General features: G+C 37.0%; 3 protein-coding genes across 4 annotated transcripts; all 3 read right to left on the bottom strand.

The window, feature by feature from the left end:
* Positions 1 to 4,133: 4,133 nt before the first annotated feature.
* On the bottom strand, positions 4,134 to 8,719 carry LOC127975031 (phosphate carrier protein, mitochondrial-like). 2 transcript variants are annotated; one of them, XM_052578766.1, is made up of 8 exons: positions 8,429 to 8,719; positions 8,162 to 8,309; positions 7,225 to 7,352; positions 6,924 to 7,103; positions 6,597 to 6,778; positions 5,721 to 5,893; positions 5,115 to 5,225; positions 4,134 to 4,504 (listed from the first exon to the last, which is right to left on the bottom strand). In XM_052578766.1, exons 2-8 carry the CDS (start codon positions 8,289 to 8,291, stop codon positions 4,341 to 4,343), a joined length of 1,068 nt encoding a protein of 355 aa, XP_052434726.1. In that variant the 5' UTR covers positions 8,292 to 8,309; positions 8,429 to 8,719; the 3' UTR covers positions 4,134 to 4,340. The 2 variants fall into 2 exon arrangements, with proteins under 2 accessions (XP_052434726.1, XP_052434734.1); XM_052578774.1 differs by having other exon boundaries at positions 8,162 to 8,306.
* Positions 8,720 to 8,968: 249 nt separating this feature from the next.
* Positions 8,969 to 18,827, bottom strand: LOC127975015 (lamina-associated polypeptide 2, isoforms beta/gamma). The gene is made up of 6 exons (XM_052578747.1): positions 18,506 to 18,827; positions 15,349 to 15,466; positions 13,902 to 14,051; positions 13,676 to 13,818; positions 10,776 to 10,879; positions 8,969 to 10,173 (listed from the first exon to the last, which is right to left on the bottom strand). Exons 1-6 carry the CDS (start codon positions 18,740 to 18,742, stop codon positions 9,825 to 9,827), a joined length of 1,101 nt encoding a protein of 366 aa, XP_052434707.1. The 5' UTR covers positions 18,743 to 18,827; the 3' UTR covers positions 8,969 to 9,824.
* Positions 18,828 to 19,402: 575 nt separating this feature from the next.
* On the bottom strand, positions 19,403 to 23,994 carry strap (serine/threonine kinase receptor associated protein). The gene is made up of 10 exons (XM_052578759.1): positions 23,781 to 23,994; positions 23,497 to 23,621; positions 23,232 to 23,367; positions 23,053 to 23,134; positions 22,397 to 22,469; positions 22,188 to 22,287; positions 21,906 to 22,043; positions 21,658 to 21,794; positions 21,379 to 21,528; positions 19,403 to 20,107 (listed from the first exon to the last, which is right to left on the bottom strand). The coding sequence occupies exons 2-10, from the start codon at positions 23,606 to 23,608 to the stop codon at positions 20,046 to 20,048; spliced, it is 990 nt and encodes a 329-aa protein (XP_052434719.1). The 5' UTR covers positions 23,609 to 23,621; positions 23,781 to 23,994; the 3' UTR covers positions 19,403 to 20,045.
* Between the last annotated feature and the right edge of the window lie 119 nt (positions 23,995 to 24,113).

Here is a 24,113-nt window from a genome sequence, read left to right as displayed (position 1 = left end):
AGTCAGCACGATGCAAAGTTAAATATTACAGTTAATGTTTTGTGATCTTGGTTGCCCAATGGAGTAGGTGGAATTGCATGAAGGGTAATCTCTGTTATGCAACCGAGGCCATGAAAAGGTTTTGACCTGTCTAGTAAACACATCCAGAAGACAGCAACAAAATTAGTGAAACTTGTGGGAACTCAATTATAAATATATATATTTCTTTTTTTTTATGCTTGGCTACTTTATGTAAAGAGGACATATAAGAAACCAAATGTTGAAATACACATGCATGTATGTACATAAACATGCTCTAAATTTTAAAACCCAAAAACTGTTTGATAAAAATTAGTGTTTCAAATGGTTTTATTTAATGTTGGAGCCATATAAATGTTTACTAAAGAGTGATGTCTAATATAGATAGATAGATAGATAGTGTTTGTGCTATGGCACCCCAGCAACAGTTTGCCTTCACATGAACAAACAATAGTTCCTTTACTCCTAAATATGGGGACCAATGAGGCTCCTGTTCCTCCCACTGGCTTGTCCAATAAGAGCATTTATAAGTCAGTGACATTTGAGCAGCATTAAGGGCCTTGTCATTATTTGCTAAAAGGAAGAATGTGTGTCATACTTTAAAAAAGGGAAAAAGATGAAAGATAAATGGAGAAAGATGAAAAGGAAAAGAGCAAGAGAGAAGAGGCGATGTGTTTGTGTGTGTGTGTCACAATAAAAAAATAGGAAATTTAAATTTTTTAGCATTATTTACTCTCCTTCATATGCTCCAAACTCATTTTTCTAAAATGGTTGATTTCTCAAAGATGTCTTGTGTTCCACAATATAAAGAAAGTCATACAGTTTGGAATGACAGAAGGGTGATTAAATAATGACTGAATATTCATGTGTGTGTGTGTTTACTATTCCTTTAAGACAATCAAGCTGCCAAAGAACACTTCAGCATGGTTATCTCACATACTTTTTATCTAAACTGTGTCAATCCTGCTAAATTTAGATTTTTGTAGTCTAAAAATGACACTTTGTAAATATCCAAGGACAAATACAACCTTTCATGTCACTGAAGTTAGTTATCAGATGCTAGTTAAGAACTTGAAGTTAAATATTTTTCTATTACCACGGCTGATAAGTGTTTTCTGTTTAAACAGTGCAGTAACTGTGTACACATCATGGGTTTGCCCCTTATTGACAATTTACCTCATTTTTTTCTCTCCAGTCAGTGAAAGAGTAACCAATCACTGCAGAGAGAGAGAGAGAGAGAGAGAGAGAGAGAGAGAGAGAGAGAGCGAGAGAGAGACAGTTCTTCATGAGGGTAATGAAGGCAGCTGGAACATAGATTATGTATAGGATTTCTTCCATGAGTTCTGACTATGAGCTTGCTCTTCAATCTCTCTCATGGAATATTACAGCGGCTGCCAATCCTTTGGTTATTAATGAACTCGTGAGACCCGGCGAGAGGACCGTATGCTATTTCAGACTGACCTTTATGAGACAAGGGTTGTGACAATAAAGAGAGACAGACACATTAACTCACACTCACGTGCACTACTCTCTTGTGAAGCTGTACAGGTTATGATCTCTTCTTCTGGCCTAAATGTTCTACTTCAGCCTTTATTATAAACTATTATAAATGTGGTAAAACTTTACAAAAGTTTCATTTGTTAACATACGTCATGAATGAAAAATACTTCTAAAGTATTTATTAATCTTAGTTGATTCCAACATTTACTAATACTGTATTCAAATTAAAAGTTGTTTCTAATAATGTTAGTTAATGGATGTGAGCTAACATGGACTAACAATGAACAGTTGAATTTTTATTAACTAACGTTAATACCAACGAATATATACTGTAACAAATGTACTGCTGATTGTTACTGTAGTTCATGCATTAAATACAGTTAACAAATGGAACCTTATTGTAAAGTACAAACAGTACCAAATCTTTATTTTTGTCAAATATGAAGCCAAAACTAAAGGTAAAGCATCATCATTACTGCCCAAGATCTCAGTACTGTAACAAAAATAAATGATTATTATTTAAAGTTGTAAATTAAACAAAGATAACTGTAGTATATTTTACAAGAAAATACCATTTCAGTTTTTTTACTTCAAAAGTTCATGTTTATTTAATTGTTACTTGCTGTTATTTTTTAATTGTTTGAGAAAACAGTTGATCAGTTTATTGATATTCTATTGTAGTTTGCAGTTTTTATTGTTTTAAAAGAGTTTTAAGTTATATATATATATATATAGAGAGAGAGAGAGAGAGAGAGAGAGAGAGAGAGAGAGAGAGTTTATATATATATATATATAAAAAATACACACACACACACACTTATAAGTAAAAGTAAGTTTATATTCTTTTATATTTTAAGTTTATTTTTTATCTTATTTCAAGCCTATAATAACTCTGTTTCTGACATTCTAATTAAGTAACTTTCTAATGAAATGTTTCATCCAAACACTGCTGCTTTTAAATTTTTCTTGTGTGATTTTACTGCACATGATCACAAGAGCTCCACAAATAGCTGTTGGAACCCTCTATGCACGTGTGTTCACTAAAAACAGCCAGCTGCACTAACAGTATTATGCACTCATGTGGGTTTTGATATATTCATTCATTCCAGTTTGTATGATTTGTAAAACTAAAGTTCAGTTATATACCAAAGGCACCGTGAAATCATGTGCTTTCAACGCACTTTGGATGTCTTGATGCTGCATTACTCACTAGGGAGGTGAAGGTGCATGTGGAGCCATTACAGAATGAATGCATTAGTGGCAAAAAAAAAAGGTTACACTGAAATGCAACTCAGAATCCCATAACCTTTGACCCTCAGCATCAGTGGCTTAGTGAGAAAATCAGAGAGCATTCGTTTCTCAGAATTCAACTTCACAGTCCTGCCACTGCAAACCACATTAACAAGACAAACCTAATGGGATATAATGACAAAAATGGAGCACACCGACTATCCCCTTCCACACTTATATGTGAACACCCAGTCCCTCGCTCTCAAAAACTCATACACTCTCATAAAGACGACCCAAATGTAGGCACACTCTGTGAAGTGAATGACCCCTCTCTGCTTGGTGTTCCTCTGATAGTCATGAGGTCATGGGTCATCATATTCCTGTTGCTTACATCAAGCTGATGAGGAAAGAAGAGGAGAGAGAATCCAGGGGCATTGTGACATTACAGTGAGACTGAGCAGTCAAGACCCTGTGGATACCACATCTCTTAATGTGACTGAAATATTCTATAAAACATTCATAAATGAAACTAATTAAAGGTGAATTCAAATGATATTCCAGAGCAGGAGTTTGAATCTTGTTTGCCTTTTGTTAGCAGAACTGGTATGACCTAAAATGTTTACATGACTTAATGCTTACCTTTCAGAAAATGTCATAACAGCTTCACATGTAATTATTATTATTTTTTAATTACTTAAAATTTTAATACCTTTTAAAGATCATGCTCTTGTTTTTTTTTTAATTCTCAAATTTTATGTTTTTGTTTTAATGATACACTTTTATTTAATAGATCTTTGCATTAGCATTTCTATCACAATCTCATATTGTTTTTTTTGTATTATGTATATACTATTCTAGAATTTTGAATTAGCCTTTATTAATATAATACATTATAAAATATAATCATTTATATTCTAATTTTTATATGCTTTTGTCTTTTATAAGTATTTTTTCCATTTTAATAAAATGTTTATTTGCATTTTATTTGCAGTAATTCTAATATTTCAGCTTAAACTTACAGTATTTTATTTCAGTTGGGTGCCACAGCAACATTTGTAATTTTCTTTTTTTGTGTTAATAATATATTAGCTTTATTTCAATTAACAAAAACGTAATTATTTTTAGTTAACGATAAAAACAATGAAACCCTGTTTTATTTCATGCAAATACGACTATATATATTTAAACTACATATAAAATACGTGCATACCAATATTACCTAATTATAGAAAAGTTTTCTACATATAATGTCAAAACACACAATGTCTACAGTGATGTCAATAATACCCAAAATTATATTTCCAGTAGATAAATACATTACTCTTTGTGGTTTTAGTTACCTAATGAGAGCAAAACAGTTTGACAAAACACACAGGAGTCACATAAAAATCAACAGATGTTTAGTGTGTGATTGATTTTACTCTAATATTCATACATGCACACAATGTCCCTGGGAGAACCTAGTGATAATTAAATACTGCCTTCAACACTGATAAACACTTCAGGGACTGGAGTTTTTTGCAAGTGGTGAATGTGGAAAAAAACCTCTGACTTTGTTTAGTTACTCAGGATACTGCTGATGAGAGAAAAGTCTAGCAGTCCAGGAGACCCATCTTCCTCTTAAGGGACTCCGGCATCTCAGGGGGCGGTGGACGAGGCAGACGGAAGTACACCTTCACTGAGTCATAGATGAACCACTGTAGAGCGGTCAGTGTGCCAATCATAATGATTCGAGCAAAAAGACCCTTCCACACACCTGTGGGAAAAACAGTGCCCACATCAACATTCATTTACACACCGAGTGACTAGACCGGTTACTAAAACTGTGCTAATCTATACTTCCTATTTAATGTCATGACACTTAAACATGCCAATAATTAATCATCTGAGATAAAAGAACCAAATGAATTGGTCATTATTCATTTCTAATGAGATCCCTATGATACTGAGCTGATCTAATAGGAATAAATATTAGAACAACAGCCTCCTCTTTTGGTAATAAAGGTTATTACATCCCACAGCAACCTCAGTGAAAAGGTGCTTCAAGGTCTTTTATGAACAATATAATAATAATAAACATGTACAAACAGTTTTTAATCAAATAAAAAAAAATGAGAATGAATAAACAATACAAAAACTTTCGTTTTTTTTTTGTTTGAGGGCAAAATTGATTCAGTATAATGTATTACTTATTTTTTAAATACCAAAAAAAAGAATGGGTTCTTTCCTGAGAACTTGCATTCATCCATTAATAATTTAGCCTTCACGAGATATATATACACACACACTCATCTGTATCTTTGATCAGCAAAGTATTTATCTGATCTGCTGTTGACTATTATGTTTTATATACGTGTCTGACTCACCTGCGGGGCCCAGTCTTTTCAGCACCTCAACAGCTGAACTGCCGCTCTCTTTATTCAGTACAGACACCACAGAGTCAGCGGGATGGGACACCACAGCACAGAACACGCCAGCTGAGAACAGACATTCATCTTAGCTTATTTGGATCCATCTCTATTGATGCAAACTTGAGCAAGTTCTCTTTTCAGATATATATACACATCAGGCTAAACTGTATGTCTAAATATTTCTAAATTGTACCTAAGGGCTAGGGGTGCTCCGATCACGATCGGCCGATCGTTAATGCGCATCTCGTCAGTAAAGCCGGTTCTCTAATCAGCGGTTAATTCCATCAGGTGCGTGATTTCACATAGAGCAGCTGTTACTACACAGAGCCGTTGTTAACTGAGAAGATGCGTCAAAAAACGCTGAAAATTAACCTGATTTGCGCATCTTCTCTATTAACAACGGCTCTGTGTATTAACAGCTACTCTATGTGAAATCACGCACCTGATGGAATTAACAGCTGATTAGAGAACCGGCTTTACTGACGAGATGCGCATAACGATCGGCCGATCGTGATCGGAGCACCCCTACTAAGGGCCTAACCACTTTTAAAGTTAACTTACCAATATAACCAGCAACGAAGGTCACCACCAGCTGCTCAGGTTTGGAGCACTCACTACGCGGTTTTGGTACTATGTACTTGTACAGCATCTCCACGGTTCGCTCGAAACAGGCAAACTTCATCATGGTGTAGGGGATCTGCCTCAGCCACAAGGGATAAACACCTTTATAGAACCTGCACAGACAACAACACCCACAATCAGGACTCCAGCATGTTTTTGTCTACTAAAGAACCTTTAGGTTCTTCATGGAACTGACGTTGTTGATTAAAATGCCTTCATTATTATTATGAATGTAATGCAGTCAATGACTCATATTTTGTACAGTTTGGTTAGCCTAAACACTCTGGATATCTTTTTAGAGAAATAAACTGTGCTTAATGCGTTATATCTATTCAAATACAAAACCTAATAAAAGTTAGTAATTATATCTGAAAATATTTTATATATATATATATATATATATATATATATATATATATATATATATATATATATATATATATATATATATATATATATATATATATATGTGTGTGTGTGTGTGTGTGTGTGTATTACATATATAAAGAATATTTTATTTATTTATTTATACAATATATAGCTCTGTATAAACATTTAGAAGATACATTTGCCTCATTTTAACTTCTATTGGAAATAATGAATTTTTGTACAGAAAAGGTAAATATGGCCTAGTTTCATGAAATCTCCTTAATTAATTATTATTAAAGAATAAATATTACTGAAATAAAATGTAGCATTCATTTCATAACTCATTTCATTAAAAAAAACGTTTATTTGGTCTGTTTTTTTAGACCTCCAGGGATTGTAAGTGTGGCCCCTGAGTGACGAGTATCAGAGGGTTAAGGATCTACTCACGCTTTTAGCCCCTCCTCAGCATGCATTTTGGGGGCGCACTCTCTCAGGGTGTTAGCATAGCCGGGCTGCGTCTGGATACGCACTTTACATGCTTCCATAGGAGCCAGTGCAATATCAGCAAAGAATTCAGCACTGGCAGATGCGGCCAGATACACTGAAGTCCTCCACAAATAAGCATTCTCCTGCTCACCAGACCAAAAAACAAACACACCAAAAATGACAGCAGTTAGCTGGTGATCTATCACAAATAAATGTGCAAAAACATGTCAAATTAAGCATTTTGGAATGATATTTGCAAGTTGTCTTTGTATCCCAAAGACGACTTACCTCTCCAAGCATGTCATTGTACAAGACCTTAAAGACTTCATAGAAACCAAACTTGCAAAGGCCTTGCATGGAGTAACCAATAAATGTAGGAGCCCACCCTTTGCCCAGCCCCCTCAAGCCATCCTCTCTCAGCGTGACGGAAAATCCATTGAAAATAGACTTGTACTTAACCGGGTCCACCTGGAGGACAATAGAAATGATGCATTTTCCCAAGTCAGGTTACACAGTCAGTCAAAACAAGTTTGTAACTTCTCTAATGTAACATTAAAACATCTAGAAACTAAAGTAGTAAAACAGACACCTGTATGCGGCATTTAATGAGGTCGAGGGGCACGACTGCTGTGTGTGTGAGACCACAGCTCAAAATCCCACCGAAACCGCAGAGGGCGTAATATTTATTCGACCCATATTCACAGCTCACATCGGCATCTGAGGGACAAAAACACACATTCAACAACAAAACTGCTCGCCAACATCAATACTGTGTGTGATAATACAGAGGACAAAACTGTTTGAATTAAGAAACAAAATTGTGCATTTCAGTCCGATCCAAATTATTTATTTCTGAACCGGATATTGTGCCTTTCTCGAGTTCAACTCACTAATTCAATGAACGGTTTGCAGCAGTTACCAGTGAATGACTGAATAAATTGAGTTTGTCACACAAAACTATGGCACGACTGCAGAAGACTTCCATTATTCATATAAATTATATATTCTTAACAAACCATTTGAAATACAATCATGATGATTTTGCAAGCGTTGTCCTCACTTATTGCAATTGCATATAGAAACCAATCAGCACAAAAATGTCTTCTTTTGTGTCCCATGGAAGGACGAAACAGGAACATAAATGATATTTGGGGTCAACTATTCTTTTAACAGGAAATATGCGTCCTACATATTCAAGTGCAATATTTTCTTGAGAAAAAGGGTCTAGGAATTAACAGGCAATCATGACAAGGTAAAGTCTATTAGCCAGACGCGTAATCCTTGTGGAAGAGGTGAATTCTTTATGAATGGAAAGGACGAGCATTCTGACAGTCGGAGTTTACTTTAAATATAGTAGAATATTTCCACTCGGCATCATCACAATGCCAGCAAGCCAAAAATCTTACAACACATAATAACTACCATAAAAGCAATACAATTATCTATTTTGCACAAAAGTCATATTCCATGTCTACTACTTTCTGCAACCAACTTTCCAATTCAGAAGATAAAGAAGAACTTCTTACCAGCATAAGCTGCTGCAGCAAGTTTGCGTTTTATCTGTCGGCTCTCTTGTTGCTGATCTGGTTTCATGAGGAACAGAGGAGTCTGGAAAGGATTCGACCGTGCCAGCTGTGTAAGGGTGGTTGGGTACATTTTCACCAGGGTTTACTGCTAAAACAGACCGGTGACGATTCAAATCAAACAAAACTAAGCCGATTGCTTTGAAACAAAGCATTTCTCTCTCATTGACATAGTTTAGAAATTCATATTGAAAGAAACGGTCCACTCACTTGGTTGTAAAGAAACGCTGCCTCCTGGGTGCATCAGCGGCGGGTGAATCTAAGACATCAGATGACCTCTCTGACTAAATCACCCTGACCTTCTGTGACGTCATCACACGGAGAACGAACACCAATTCATTTCAAAGAGGAATTATGGGCCTCACTAGCATTCATTAAAATGAACAATAAAATAAAAATACACCACTTTATTGGTGTAAATAGGTGTCCAGCTAAATTATAGTAACTGATGGCTGAGTCTCAATGCAAACTTCAGCTCATGGTAGCGTGTGTGAGCTTATTACGCACAGCAGTGGCAAGTGTAAGGCGATTAAACTCAATGAGACGGTCTATTCCTGGACCTTGCAGTTATATCCTCCTTACCTATCCCAGATCAAAGTAAGGTCAGCCTTTCCAGTGTCTCTGTGAAGAACTGCAGCAAACCCATTTGCTCAACCTGAAGACAAAGCATTAGGTAGAGGAAAGTGCTAATAAATAAGGTCAAACATATAAATGCACTTATCCAAATAAACCAGCCAACTGAGACATAGCTGATACGAGGTAAACTGCTTTATTAAAACATATTCTGGCATATACATAAAAAGTACCTGAAAGCTCCCAGCTTTCTCTCATAAATCTACAGCACCTTATGAAAATTAAGTATATTTTCAGAATATTGAATCGTTAATGCATCAATCTTAAAAGCAGAGTAAAGGGCATAACAGTGGCCATTCTACTCATTGTCCAGTTCTACAAATGTAACATATCAAGTATCAGGGACTTACAATGTCACTTAAACTTAGAGAGTATATTTTTTCAAATTTGAGAACTAGATGAGTCGAGTTTTGTTGCAAACTCTCAGTTAGTGTTTAGGTTGTTCAGATTAATTGTTGACATTTTATGAAACTGCTTGTAACGCCAAGATCCTGAAAATTATTCAACAAATTTATTGAAAATATTTGTATTTCCACAACATACACAGATACTACAAGGGCCTTCAATGTTAAGATACGGCACCTATAAAGAGCTACATGTGTAAATAAATGCAAAAATATGGTCACAAGTAGACACTAAATGTGGTTTACAAACAAAAAAAAAAAAAAAAAAGTGTATTTAGCCAACTCCTTCAGCACTTCTACTCACATTCATGGACAGCACCAACATTTATCTGGAAAATAATGTACAAATGACACACACACACTATACAAAGGCAAGAAAAGTGACTGTTAAAATTAAAGCCAGGCTTCATTTGAAAGAGGGTATGAACAGACATGATGCAAAATCTGGGGTTTTCTGTCTTTGTATGAATCTATAAAGATCGCAGATAAAAGTCCACGGTTGCCGAATCAGCGGAGACGTACTGGCTGAGTACGATAAAGAGGGAAGAGGGGGGTGATCCGCATAACATTCATTTGCTGGTGCTATCATCTGCTCCGCTCTGCTTGAAGAGTCCAATCTCATTAGTCTCCATGGCCTGGTAGACAAAGAACAGGAATCCAGCGAATGCACTGAGCAGCAGAAGCTGCACCCACACTGGCAGGCTGCGCCGCGCTCTGCTCTTCACAGCAGGGGGCGCCGCAGGCTTGGAAGCGGTTAGAGGGACTGCGGTCACACGCGGGACAGATCGGGTCTCAGTGTAAGTGGAGGAGGAGCTGGTTTCTCTGAGCTCCTTAAGATGGAGACGGGATTCATCCAACCATGAATCACCGACCAGGGGCCGGCCAGCTGCTCCTCTGATTGGTCGGCGACAGGTGGCACTATAAAATAGATTTGAAAAATAAACTTAATTTAAGATGGATTCTCTTAACTTTTCGAAATATAAAAAATAAAGATAAAAAAAAAATACAAATAAAAATACTTTAAGAAAATGTACCTTGTTTTTATATATAAAAAAACAAGACAAAAATAGACAATTTTCTAAACGTACTTTTATTTTGTCCATACGTTTTAAAAATGTTGGTTTACAGTGGTTTATTTGCAATCTTTTGATACTTTTTAAGATTCGCTGAAATTACCTGTTGTTTGCGTATATAAAAATTCAGTTTTAAAGTTCACAACACTCATTTGGTTCAGTAATTTTACTCAATTTTAATAAAATGAATGCAACTCATGCCTACAATCACTTGAATAAACCTCTATTAGAAGCATGTTAATATTTTTCTATTTTTTGGGAGACAAATTCAGTGTGATACAACGATCCACAATCTATAATAAAAATAAATAAAAATATTTAATAATCTTTTTCCCCTTTACATTTGTATAAGTTTAAAGGGAGTTCAAAAATATTATTATTTAAATATTATTTAAAGACATGGACGCACTTCTTTCTGTTTGATCTAGAAACCCCTTCCCTCTGTACCTGATTCCAGTAGGAGTGCTGAGGTTTTCACTGGGAAAGATCTCTTTAAGCACATCTCTCTCTACCGTCCTCGGGGTCTGATCAATAGCCGACACCTTTTCAACCTGCGCACAGAGACAGCCACAAAGATGTGAACACTGGTGTGGGATATAACACCACCACAAACATTGCAATGCTGAAGATCCAGGTTTCAGCTTTCACTTTAAAAACAAGAGAAACTTGTTTCATCACACCAAAGCCGTGCATAACCTAAGTGTCTCGAAAATCCCAAGTTTCCTCGTTCCCTTTACACACTTGTGGAGCCCAAAACCATAAAGCTCATGAAATTACCATTGGTGTCTTTGGCGTCTCTGTCTGGCTGCTATCAGGTCCTTGGACAGAAGTGATTTGAGGGGAAAAAAAAGGGGTGATTTTGGACGGTCTAGTCTTGGTCTTTGGTGAGCCAAAACTCTTCTGATAAACCAACAATGTAAATTACAACTTGAAATTCATGTAACATTGTAACCTATTACTGAGTGACACACATACAACAAAACAATTACCAACTCTATTAGATGTGTTGCTTTCATTCTCAAGTTAATACCTTGTCAGCAGAAGTGGCACCGTGTAAACCAGATACGGTTGACTGGTAAGGAGTTGTGATGTTTTAGTGATTCTGCAAAATCAGTTGCAGACATAAACGGTAAAAGAAAACACTGTGGCACTAGAAAATGAGCTGCATCACGTTCATGTGTGAGGTTCATTCTGGACCTACCAAAGGTTGTGCTTTCACCCTCACCGGAGGAATAAAGACCTCCTTCAATACTAAGGGCTCAGAGCAATCCTAAGAGACATGACCTCCAAACCTGTATGAATTTTCTTCTGTTGAACACAAAAAGACATTTTGAAGAATGTTGGTAACCATCGACTTCCACGGTATTTCTCCATACTACAGAAGTCACTGAAAACCTGTTTAGTTGCCAACGGTCTTCAAAACACCATCTTTTGCGTTCCACAGAAGAAACTCCCTCACAGATTTAGAACAACTTGCAAGTGAGTAAATTATACAATTTCATTGAGAACTTTGTTTTGCCTTTTATGTCAAATTTAGATCTCAGACAAGGGCTTTTAAGCAGGAAGACACCTCATCAGTAACAGGAGCCTCATTCAAATCAGTCTTAGATGAGAGCTTTGACATCTTATCTGTGAGCAAAGGTCTGGGCTCTCTTCTTGTTGGCTTGAATATAAAGGACAAAAGCATGTGCATAAAGCAAGGATGATATTTTATACAGTTGGCACTAGGCCAGTTTCATGGCCACCTACCACAAGTCCTGTCCTCCTGTCTTGAGTAACATGATGAGAGCTCAGAGTTCTCCTGAAAACACCACACATGCATACAAACCTCATTAACTATTGAGTAATCAAGTATATTTCAGCTTTGGCTCATTTGTGAAGCAAATAGGAGCTCAACCAAACCCTGTACACCAGTGTGCAAACCCAAATAGGTTTTTAACTTTTATCACCACACACAGAAACCCGGTGACGCACATTAATATCATAACCACAGATTATGTTACATTGTCGTTGCTTGCAGGAACTAACTGATCCAGCCTGTGAGAAGATCTCTGCAACTTTCTCTTGATGTTGGATACTGGAAAATCCTCCTCCTGATTGTGTGCCTCATCCTCCTACACGTCGCACAATGAAAGGTCTAGAGTTTTCCAGACATGAACAAATGGCGTATCTGAATTCTTACAGCAGGTATGACAACATTCAGATGTGGAGCAGTCAATGTGACCACCTGCAGTAGGCCAGATCTCTTCTACACCAGGTGGTGCTACTGAACCCTGAACAGATAATGCTGGGAAAATATGCAGGCAGGAATATCACATGGGAAAAAAAAAAAAAACCCAACAAAGTATAAGAGACAAAATAACTTTTTTTTTTTTTTAATAGTAAAGGCTTTGATGGAAGCATATTATTGGCTATTTGTTTACAACTGACTTGAACAAGTCTACACAGAAATGCAAAACCTTCACACAGGAATGAGAAAGTAAAGTGCGCCTGGAGGAACGGAGGAAGGAAGAAGATAAACCGGATTAAAGTCTGGGCCAAGTTGAAGCTAAAGTGAAAGAGAGAAGGGATAGGAAACGGTAGGAGTGCTAGCTGTAATTGAGATCATGTGAACATATCTTCAGTCTGCAGAGTTTGCTTCATTTGCCACATACACAACTTCTGCCTGACTGATCAAATCGGCTTTAGGCTAATCATTTACTCCTGGAACCAGATGCATTTCTGAATAAAACAACATCAATATATTAATGACAAAGGCAAAACATTACATTATATACCAGGAATGTTTAAACCGTGAAAAAGTAGCCATTATAAGCCAGAATTACACCCAACTAAATGAAAAGTTAAAATCAAATGCCAAAATGGCTAGAAAAGTCATACAGAAAAAAAATAAATAAATAAATAAATTAAACCTTCATTAAATATTACAGATATCATTTTATCTTTATTCTGGAATAAAAGCGCAATGATGCAGTGTTCACAATAAGACTGTGTTAAAGTAAATGTGATTTTGATTTCATATGGAGTTGATTAATAATATATTTTTATTATTAATATTTTTATAATGACTAAAGAAGCCTCTTATGATCACAAAAGCTGGATTTATTTGATGACAAACTGTTATTTGTGCAATATTATCACAATTTCAAACAATCGTTTTCTATTTGAATACATTTAAAATGCAATTTACTCCTGTGATGGCAAAGCTACATTTTCTACAGCCATTAAAACCAGTTTTGTATATGAACAGTTTTGTATATCTGCCACTTCAGTCCCTAGATACCGACAGCTAGAGCTCGACCACCCAAAAGGCAAGGAAAAGCACAATTCACAAGTTTGGTCCTCACCCTGTTGTGCTGGCCACTGCGTGTTCTGCTGGTCACTGGGGTCTTCCCTCTGCTCCTGGTCGGTCTCTCCACAACTGGGATCGGCTCGGCCTCTACATCCGGTTCAGGTTGGGGCACAAACACAGGAGCTGGAGCTACAGTTTCTGACAAACAGGCAAAGGAGCATTTTTTAAACATTTATTTCTATAAGTATGTGCTTAAATAAAAGGGATATTTTGTCCAGTACCTTCCTCCTTGTCGCTGTACCGGTCCGAGTCTGTGTTGCCATTCTGGCTGCCGTCTGTCTGTGATGTCTCTGAGGGAGGGACCAAAGTCTGAGGAGGACCTTGATCTAACAGCTTCTGAAGCCTCTTCTCGTAAATCTTCCGAGTGGACGCTGATGAGAAAGCACTGGTCAATGTCAGTGTCAGATCAGTAGACTTCTTCGGAGCATGACAGACAACGCTGCTGAAAAATCTCGTCTGATTTAGATGAAAATTTCTTTGCCCGTTCAAAACAAGCAGTGAGAAAGTCAGCTGCTTTATCGGAGGAGCTTTCTAACATACATTTAAGGACATTGTAACCATTCAGGCCAGAGTTGGAAAAACATGCAAAGCTGGATGCTAGGTGAAACTGCCGATTTAATGATAGCCTTGCACAGGACCACAATTTTTTGTTGTTGCTTGTTTTGCGCGGTGACAAAAAGACAGTTTTTGTGTATATTACATTTCATGACGTTTTTATGGTATTGTATTATATTCCATGTCCATACATGTAAAAAATTTATTTCATGCCTTATTTATGCTTATAGGTCATTGTACTTTTTTTCTGGCAACATTTCAGTCTGTTAAACTGAAATATATATATATATATATATATATATAAAAAGGGGAATAAAAAAAAAATTCAGTACATATCTTAAAATATTTTATATCACACAAATGCTGTTTAACATACAGTGGCACCATTTTTTGAAGTTACTTTTAAGCAACTGTTGCCAGGTTTTTTTATTTTAAGGAATATATGAAGCCAGTTCTCATCCAACAAGTGAAGTTCACACACACCCCAACATTTTTGCTGTTTTCATTGTGTCACGTGGCTGCAATTAAAGATTATTTGGATAATCGACTAGTTGGTCGACAATTTTTTCGATTAAATTGATGAAAACTCCTATTGTCTTTCATTTTTACTGACAAAAACACACTATTCCACTTTCTTCCCAATGTCCTTAAAACAAATGTGCCAACTTAATGCAATGAAAACATACAGGGCTTAATTTAATAGACCACCAAATTCTAAAAATGTCATTTTAATTGTTGTAATAAGAGGGCCTTCTTTGCCTTTGATAACTGCTCACATGCCTGCTGGCATTGTTTAGGGCAGCTTGGATAACATACTTTTTCAGCAGGAGCTCATTCTGTTTCCTCCAATATTTGTAGATGCGTTTTGTCCATAGAAATGTGTTATTCAGTGCTGTAATTTCATGCGACAGGCTTCGGTTGCACGTGCACTGTGAGCAGACTCAACTAATTGACAATGAGAATCATCCAATTAAAATAATCTAATTTTATCGATTAGTTGTTGCAGGCCTACAATTATGCTCTGTGTAAGTGCCCAAATACTTACGGTTAAAATGATACATTATCTGCAATATTTACACTTTACAGGCAGTTTGAATGTAATAAACAGCTCACCAACAATGGGTCCAATGATCAGGCCATACTTCAGTAACAGATCTTTCAAAGCCTCGTTGCTCAGTTCAGTGACATCTACATCCTCTGGACGAACTTTGTCTGTTTTCCTGGTGGCTTTCTGTGAAGAGGATTCAGTGAAGAATCAGTTCTGTGACTTATCATTTTCAGCTTAATATTCACATGCACTTTGCAAAGCTGTAGTACAAAAAAAAAAAAAAAAAAAAAAAAAAAATTAATATGGCATGAAGGTAAAGTATCAGCGCTTGTTAAGCAATAGGTGCAAGGTAGTTTCAAAGGAAAATGAGGGTACATTCATTACATCCCCAGACCATAAACATACTATACACACTATTGCCTTTTTGAGAAACTCAGGAGCTTAGCGCCAACTGGGTGGAGTTTAAAACAAGCCCTATTAAGAATACATGCCTAGCATGTAAGTACAGGAGCAAATGTTCATTTGAATAAACCAATCAAGTTAAATTAGGCAGTGAAAATAAAAAATAAAAATCTATAATGCTTATGCAAATTTCCACAGAGATGGTGGCATTTGAGACTGAAGGCATTGCAAACAGACTTTCGGAGTGGGACAAAGCATGAACAATGAAAATCCAGCCACATTCCCTGGTGTCGAGTCTCGCTCCACAAACACGACCATGTGACCGAGGAGAAATGGTGAAAACAGTGAGGAGAAGGAGGAGAGAATTTGTTACGAGGAGCAGGAGATCGTGAAGGCGCATGAGTTTCAGTAAGGGGCCTTCAGAGGAGCTGATCTGGAACACTGCCTGCTCAAAAAAAACTTTCATAATCACAGCATTCCAGCAGCATGGAGGGAGAAACCTTTCCTTAGTCCACGGACAACACGCTCAGGCCTACAAAATTTTGTACATGCAGTGACTTTTTTTATATTTTGCAGTATTTTGTCAGATTAAGCTTTTGCATTTCTGACATTTCTGGTTACATGTTTCAGATCAGCCAGATTTATGGGCCATTGCGGAGCTGTTTTTTTTTTTTTTCACAAAAGCATAATCTAGCCCAGATACTTTTACAATGGATTGAAGAGGTCGAACATGAGATCAAACAACGGAATTCTCAAATTCTCAAAAATGAGAATGATGTGCGTTAATAAAAAACATGCCAAAGAGGAGCGTCTCGCACGTTTCTGAAATTACTCTCTGAGAGACAGTAACTTCAAAGCGGAATGCAACACACACATCTGGCAACCGAAGCAGAAATTCCTCTTCACAAGAGAAGTATTTCCTTAATAAAGGGACCAAACCCACTATAAAAACAGCCTTGTTATACGCTCATCTTATTCTTATATAGTTCCCATTCGATCAAGTCAGATGTTTACAAAATAAGGTCCAATGACCCCCACGGGGGACGAGAAGTGTTTTTCTGTACCAATGTGAGTGCAGAAAAACATTATTTTTATATTTAGAATATTAATTTTCAAAGTAACTTGCATCTTTACACATGACAGGCACACACAGAGATATATACTATGCACACAAGAGCTGCCATCTAAATTTTGAAATCTAAAATCCCTGATTTAAGCGATTTGTTTACCAGCTGAACTTAGAGTAGGCTTTCATACCTGATAAATACTTACTGGCATGTTTATTGCTAAAGAAAAATATCTTAGCAGGCAAGATGAAAAGGTGGTTGATGACAGAGAAACTCCCATTCAGGAAGAGTTCACAATGACAGGCCACAGTACCTCATTCACTGGCACTGGAGTAGAGAGGTGCCTTTAACATCAAACATCTAACCTTATGTTAAAACATAAAAGGAGTCTGTGTAAGTTACTTGTCTGGGTGGAGGGTTCAGGGTTGAGGTAATCTGGTTCTCAGAAAAACTTGAAACTTGTAGCATTCACTCTAAAAACTTATAATGGAAACAATCGACACATCCTTACCTGATCAAAAGCAGTCTGGCTTTATAATGAGAAACAAATACAGAGAAGTGAGGGGGGGAACGCTCTCACTTCTCTAAGACCAGGTGTTTAATTACTTCAGTGGTATTTATGAAATCACCCTAAATATCATATCAAAATAAACATATCAAAACAAAACCGTGTGCGTTTTCTTTAAAATTACCATGGTACGCTAGGTACGAATTACGTACGAATTTCCACAGTATGGATCTTCCCTGAAGTGTACGTTTCATGTGACTTGAATGGACACGCCTGAAACAGATGTCGAGCTGATGAGATAACAGCAGTGTAAGATTCCTGACACCTTAAAATCTCTGCAAAAGTCATGCATTTATGATTTTAAATACTTAAATCAATTGAAGACCCTCTTGACGCATTTACGCGGGAAATAGGAAGTCTGAGTAGCGTTCGAATCGGTTCTTTCGAACGGTTAGCTTGAAACCCCTGCTCTAAAAACGATTCTTTTAAGACACTACGTAAAAGCTTGGTACCATATTTTTCTGCACGACATGTCATTACAATAAGCGTTCAAATAAAGCGATAAATACATTTAGCTGTTCAGACTACATTTGTCGTTAAATGTGTTAACAAACATGCGTTTTGATTAGATCTTAAGGGCGTACCATGAGCCCAAGTTGGGTTAGCTTTGATTCAACTTATAAAAAGTCATTTAAAACCAAAATATAATTTGCATTTGCGTGAATCAATGGTAAAAACATGATCAAATATTGTCAGTATATTACTGCATGTTTTAATCTAATATTATTCCATTAAATATATGCTGAGAGTGTGATAAAATTACATATACATATATTTATAACATTTATGTTGTGTAACACTTCTATTCTACTAATTCACTGTTTGCAAACGAATCGTTCAGACATGTTTTGGTTCATTGAAATGATCCAACTCAAAATAACGATTCGTTCACGAATCGGACACCAATAGTAAAAGTTGCCGTGCCATGCCGGTTTGTTTTCATTTTGTGAGACATGCATTGGCAAACCGGACACTTTTGTAACGTTAATTCATTTTACTTACTCTGATGATACTGACCTCTTCACTTTACTCTAACCTCGAGCATCTTTTTGATTCAACGGATAAAAATCGCAACTGCGAATTGCATCAAATTCTGGTTCGTTTTATATGAAATCAAATAACCAGCCAAAAAAAAAAAAAGCAAGCATTTTCAAACCAAGTCAGATCAACGATCAACCAACCCACCCTGCCAGAGCGGCTCCTGTTGGAGACCACGGGGGCAGGAGGCAGTTCCTCGTCGCTGGAGAAGACATCCGGAGAGCCGCTGCTCTTTTTGTTTTGCGCGGTCAGATACTTCAAGTACAGCTGCACGTACACGTCCTTCTTCTGGTCGCCGTTCGGCAGAACCACACTATGGGCCAGCAGTGCACTTTTAAGCTTATCTTTAGTGAGCACAGACGGGTCCTCCAGAAATTCCGACATGTCTGTTAGCTTGAGCAGGACACTATCGCTGGCAGAGACTGATTTATTTTATGGGATCAGTGACCATCTTAGAAAAGAGACCCCTATTGGACGCGTTCCGCAGAAAGAAGCGCTCTGATTGGTTGTTAGACTATTTAAACTCACTAGCGATAAATGTACGGGTTGAACCACTTGTTTATAAAAGATAGATCAATAAAGATTTGATTCGAATTAGAAAAGTGAACTAGTGGGCATTTGAAGAGCAGTACATCACAGCATTACGTTATCTGTAATATAACGCTTTGGAATTAAAACCTTTATATTATCTGATAAATAAAAACTAGTGCCGTCAAATGATTTCTCGCGATTAATCGCATCCGAAATAAAAGTTTTTCTTTATAAAATATATGTGTGTGTACTGTGTATATTTATTATATAATTAACATGCATGTATATATTTAAGAAACATTTTATGTTTATATATTATATTCATATATAATATACAATATATAAATGTTTATACATGTAAATATTTCCAAATATATATACTATGTGTTTGTTATACATAATAAAAAAACAGCACACATACATATATTACATAAACAAAAACTTATTTGGATGTGATTAATCGTGATTAATCGTTTGACAGCACTAATAAAAATACAAATACACAGAAAAATGTTCCATTTGATAAAGGTACGTCATCATTTTATTGGCCAAATTATACAACTTGTTGCAACCAAAGACAAAATTATGAAAGAACTTAAGTCACTTTTTAACATATTTCCCAGGCTGTCGCGGAAAACATTTACCACAAATTCACACTACTTTTGATAAACACTTGAATAACACGTTCCTCAGGAGCACTTCCGCTGAGAGATGATACCAAACCCAACATTGAACTCATTAACAAACAAAATGTGCAGAAAGCACATGTTGTAACACCAAAAACAAAAAGAAGAAAAAGAAAAAATCTTAACGAAAGTGATCACAGTGCTGCAGAAACCGACCGCTTGTGAAGGAGCTGACTGTTGTATCATGGGTATCAAAGAAAGAGCAGGCAGCTGGAGGATTAGCATCTGAACTAGCGCTCTCAGCTCAACCGCCATCTCCTGATGCTCATTTCAACAATGTGTATATGCGTGATGGTTTATCTCCACGCTCAAAAGTCATGCTCGGCAGTGCGGTCCGTCTCATGTGAAGAAGGATGGTGGCACAGCACTCTGCTGGGGTGTGGTTTCTTTGACCCATCCCGTCCCCTGACCTCTCCCTCTCCTGTGATCTCTCCTCCTTTGCCTCATTGTCTTCCTCTTTCTCTCCCAACTCAGGCCTTGATCTCTGCTGGAGGGCAGTACAGGACTTCAGAATTCTCTGATGACAGCTCCTCTGAAAGGGACAGAGAGATTTTAGTATAGGATACATGATCTGATACACAAGGACACATATGAAGCCTATTCCTGACCTATGAGGCACTTTCAAATAGTCACACACACAACAAAAAATCACTGATAAACCAAATTACTTAATATTGAATTACTGATGAGCAGGCATTTGATTCATTCTCATTCAGCTAGAATCATGCCAGAATAATAATGATGACACAATATAGACCTTGTGTAAAACTCTTAGATGTATTTTAAAGATTCTATGCTCCGAAGTTTAAATGTTTCACATACTTTTGAGAATCCAGCATTCAGCTGATCCTGATAAGCGCTCATAACAGGTTTCTTCTAACATAAAGGGGTTTGACGTCACAGCATATTTGGAACGCTAAAGAATGTTATACGCACATCTCCCGGAAATCTTGAATAATTCAACCAATCCGATGAGGACTTTGAAACTCCCAAAGTGTTTTTAATTTTGTGTGCCATATGCATCAGGCATTCAGCCTGCGGTCCGTGAGCGTCGTCCTAGGCTAAGACTAAGGCAGTGACATCCGTCATGAGCCTTTCAAATCTAATGACAGTGCTACAATTCTGCTGGACTTAGGGCTTATAATATAGCATTGTTATATTTTCTATATTGCAAGCTTTTCTTTTGGTCAATTAATAGCGTTATTAGAAGGATAATGTACGTTTAGTTTAGGCTTTCAGAAATAAAGTGTACATCTTTTTACATTTTTGTGATGTTGACACTGGTGACAAAAAATATGAAATTTCTATGGTATCAAACATTTTGATATCATGAAGACCTAATTTAAAGCAAAAATAACTATATTGTGGTATATACCGTTACTGTGAAATAAAATTACTCCTATAATCCATCCCTAAACTTTAAAATAAAAAAATAGGAGCACTGAGGATAAACATGCTGCTACTACTAATAAGTGTTTTTTTTTTTATTAAAGTCTTAACGTCTTTAAGTCTTCATTTCTTTATTTTAAAATGTTAAACCACCAAGCTTTCACTTCAGTGGAAAACCCTGGAGAGAACCCTTAAAACATCTGTTTTGTTGACAACAGGTGGATTATTAGCAGCACAAGTTCTCATTACAAGTTTGTTTAGACAGTTGGAGCATTTTGTGTTCCCAAATAAGCGTGTTAAGTGACCCAAGCTCAGAGTAGCATTTACTGCAAACTGAGCTGCTCAGAGACACCTTTTGCAGCCTGACATACTAACATTCTTGACCGTATCTTCACAGTATCTGTGTAAACTTACCAGGCAGGACACATTTCCACAGGCCGTATGTTTTCCCAACAGCTGTCTGCCACAGACGCAAAGTGCCATCCTCTGAGCCACTGGCATACAGCTCTCCATCAGGGCTAAACCGCACACAGTGTATGGGTCCAAAATGACCCTTATATGACTCTGAAAGAGAGACAAACTTAATGTCAAGCATGAAGAAATAAGTATAAATTCATGAGCCAGTCTATAATAATAAGCTTTGTTATTTAAATAATATAGTTAATTACATTTACTCAGGAGCTTTATTCCTACCCATTTCCTCTTTAGTGGTGTAGTCATACTTATAAAGCTTGAAGTCATCTCCTCCTGCCACAAAGAAGTCTTTCTCAGGATGCAGTGAGGCAGAGTGAATGGAAGCAGGGGCATCAACAGTCTTAATCAGATCCAAACTGAAGAAAACAGAAACCGTTCAACTTTCAGTTCTCGATGCATTTTAATTGCATGTTTTTTTCAGCCCCTAAAGTAATATTTGCATGATTTGACCGATTGTAGCCATCTACCTGTGGGCTTTGTAGAAAGCAATGGTCCTCCCGTACGTGATGACGAGGATCTCCCCATCAGGAATGTACTCCATGCTGCTGACTGAGGCATCAAACGACAGAGTCTTCACTGCCTCCTTTGTGTTCTTGTCCCAAAGTCTACACATGAAAGACAAAACACACTCAGAATCAGACACGCATACATAAAACAACATATATAGACATACTGTAAAATATCTGTCTGCAAAAAAGTATCTACTGTAAAATTCAAAGACTTCATCCATTACCATTTTGGCCACTTACCGGACAGTTTTGTCATCAGCAGCTGAGAGAATCTGTTGGTCATTGTTACACCACAGAGCTTTCTTTATGGCAGAGGTGTGGCCTGCAATCTCCTGGGGTTCTGCATTACAAATGCCATTTAGCTGAACATGTCAATTTATCTTTAAGCAGTTATGATTGGGCATTGGATTTTGAGAATCAAAACAAATCAAAAATGTCACTTTACATACCTGCTTCAGGTTTGCTGAGATCATAGATGCGCAGCACTTTATCATTCCCACCAGTCAGGAGACAGTTACTGTCCTGTTGATTTAACAGGTGCAGATAAAAATCTCTAAATTTAAAAAAACGACTCCGCCCAATTAATGGTGTTTGGAAATATGATATGAATGTTATTTCATTAGAACTGAGAAATAAATCTTAATATCGTTCAGCCTTAGAATTCAACATTTTTGTAATTGAAAACGGTTTTCATTGCTTTGAGTAGATTTTAAATATTTAATGCAATAAATACACTAATAAATAAGTAATATATTTAAAATTAAGTATTTCACTTACATAAGAATTTTTTAAGTACACTATTGTTTCTAAAAGTTGGGGTCTGATTTTTTAATGCTTTAAATGCTCACAAAGGCTGCATTTTTTTTTTGGACAAATAATACAGTAAAAACAATGTCATGAAACATTACAATTTATAGTAACTTGTTACTATTTGAATTATTGAAAAGGAAAGTAACTTTTCTATTTTAATTAATTTTGATTGTAATTTACTCCAGCGGTGACAAATCTGAATTTCCAGTAGCGATTACCCTTCAGGTGTCACACAATCCTTTAGAAATCATTCCAATACGCTGATTTAGTGTGGGCTCTCTGCATCATGTCTTACCTGTGTGAAGTTCACAGATTTCACAATGTGCTTGTGCGCCAGTGTGAGGACCTCATCTCCAGTGACAGCATCCCATACCTTTCTGCCAGATTCCAATAAATAAAAGGTAAAATAACGTTTCACCAATATTACTTAACCTATATCATTATTATTATTTTTTTCCTATTGCTTGTACTTACGCTGTAAAATCTGCTGCGGCTGTAGCTGCTTTTGTAGCTTCGTTATTTAAGGTGGCACCCCAGACAGCACCCTTGTGACCCAAGAACGTCCCGATCCAGTCCCCTGTGTCTCCCTGGCGCAACATAGGTTTGCCATCTGCAATACAGTCATTGAAATTAATCTATAGACAGACTTTAAACAAATTGTTACTCTACATGCTCAATGCCCAGCAAGCCGACCATATTTTCTTTTAAGGGTTGGTTTTAAATTTCAGAACACACCTACCTTTACAAGCGCTAATGAGGAAATATCCATAAGGAGTTATTCCACTGAACGCCAGATCCACAACAGGTCTGGTGTGACCAGAGCAGGTGAGAGGAGTCTGTCTCATAGCCATACTCACTGGAGACCTAACAAAAATAAATAAATAAAATAATTGCAGGGTAATTTTGGGATTTTACTCAAAAACAGCTACACGTGTATGTCTAAAAACAAGGTATTCAACAGGACTGGACAGAGCAGATGTGCCGGCTAACACAGGCTTGGCTAGCTAAGAAACCAATCATTACCTTGCAAAGACAGCAAAACAACGACACACACCAGTACTTTGTGGCCAAATTACGTATCGGGGAGGACCGTGGAGCTCAGAGCTGCACTCCCAGCTACAGTGCTGTGCCACCAGCTACACGAGGTGTGTGTGAGTGTGAAAGCTATACTCGAGCCCTCGCTATCGCTACAGGAACATAATGGAAGCACTAGCGTGAAAACCGGCCATCATTTCCGGCCCGCGGCGCCACGGGATTGGTCAGAATCTTGTCACGTGGAGCGCTATAGAGTCCTTTCTCTAACACCAAGTGCATACAACATGCTTGCTAACTCGTATGGTTTCTTTTACTGTCTAT

Source organism: Carassius gibelio, chromosome A4 (genome assembly GCF_023724105.1).
Source record: "Carassius gibelio isolate Cgi1373 ecotype wild population from Czech Republic chromosome A4, carGib1.2-hapl.c, whole genome shotgun sequence".
Lineage (NCBI taxonomy): Eukaryota > Metazoa > Chordata > Actinopteri > Cypriniformes > Cyprinidae > Carassius > Carassius gibelio.
Note: the sequence above shows the minus strand (reverse complement) of the source record. Positions and strands in the feature narration are given on the sequence as shown.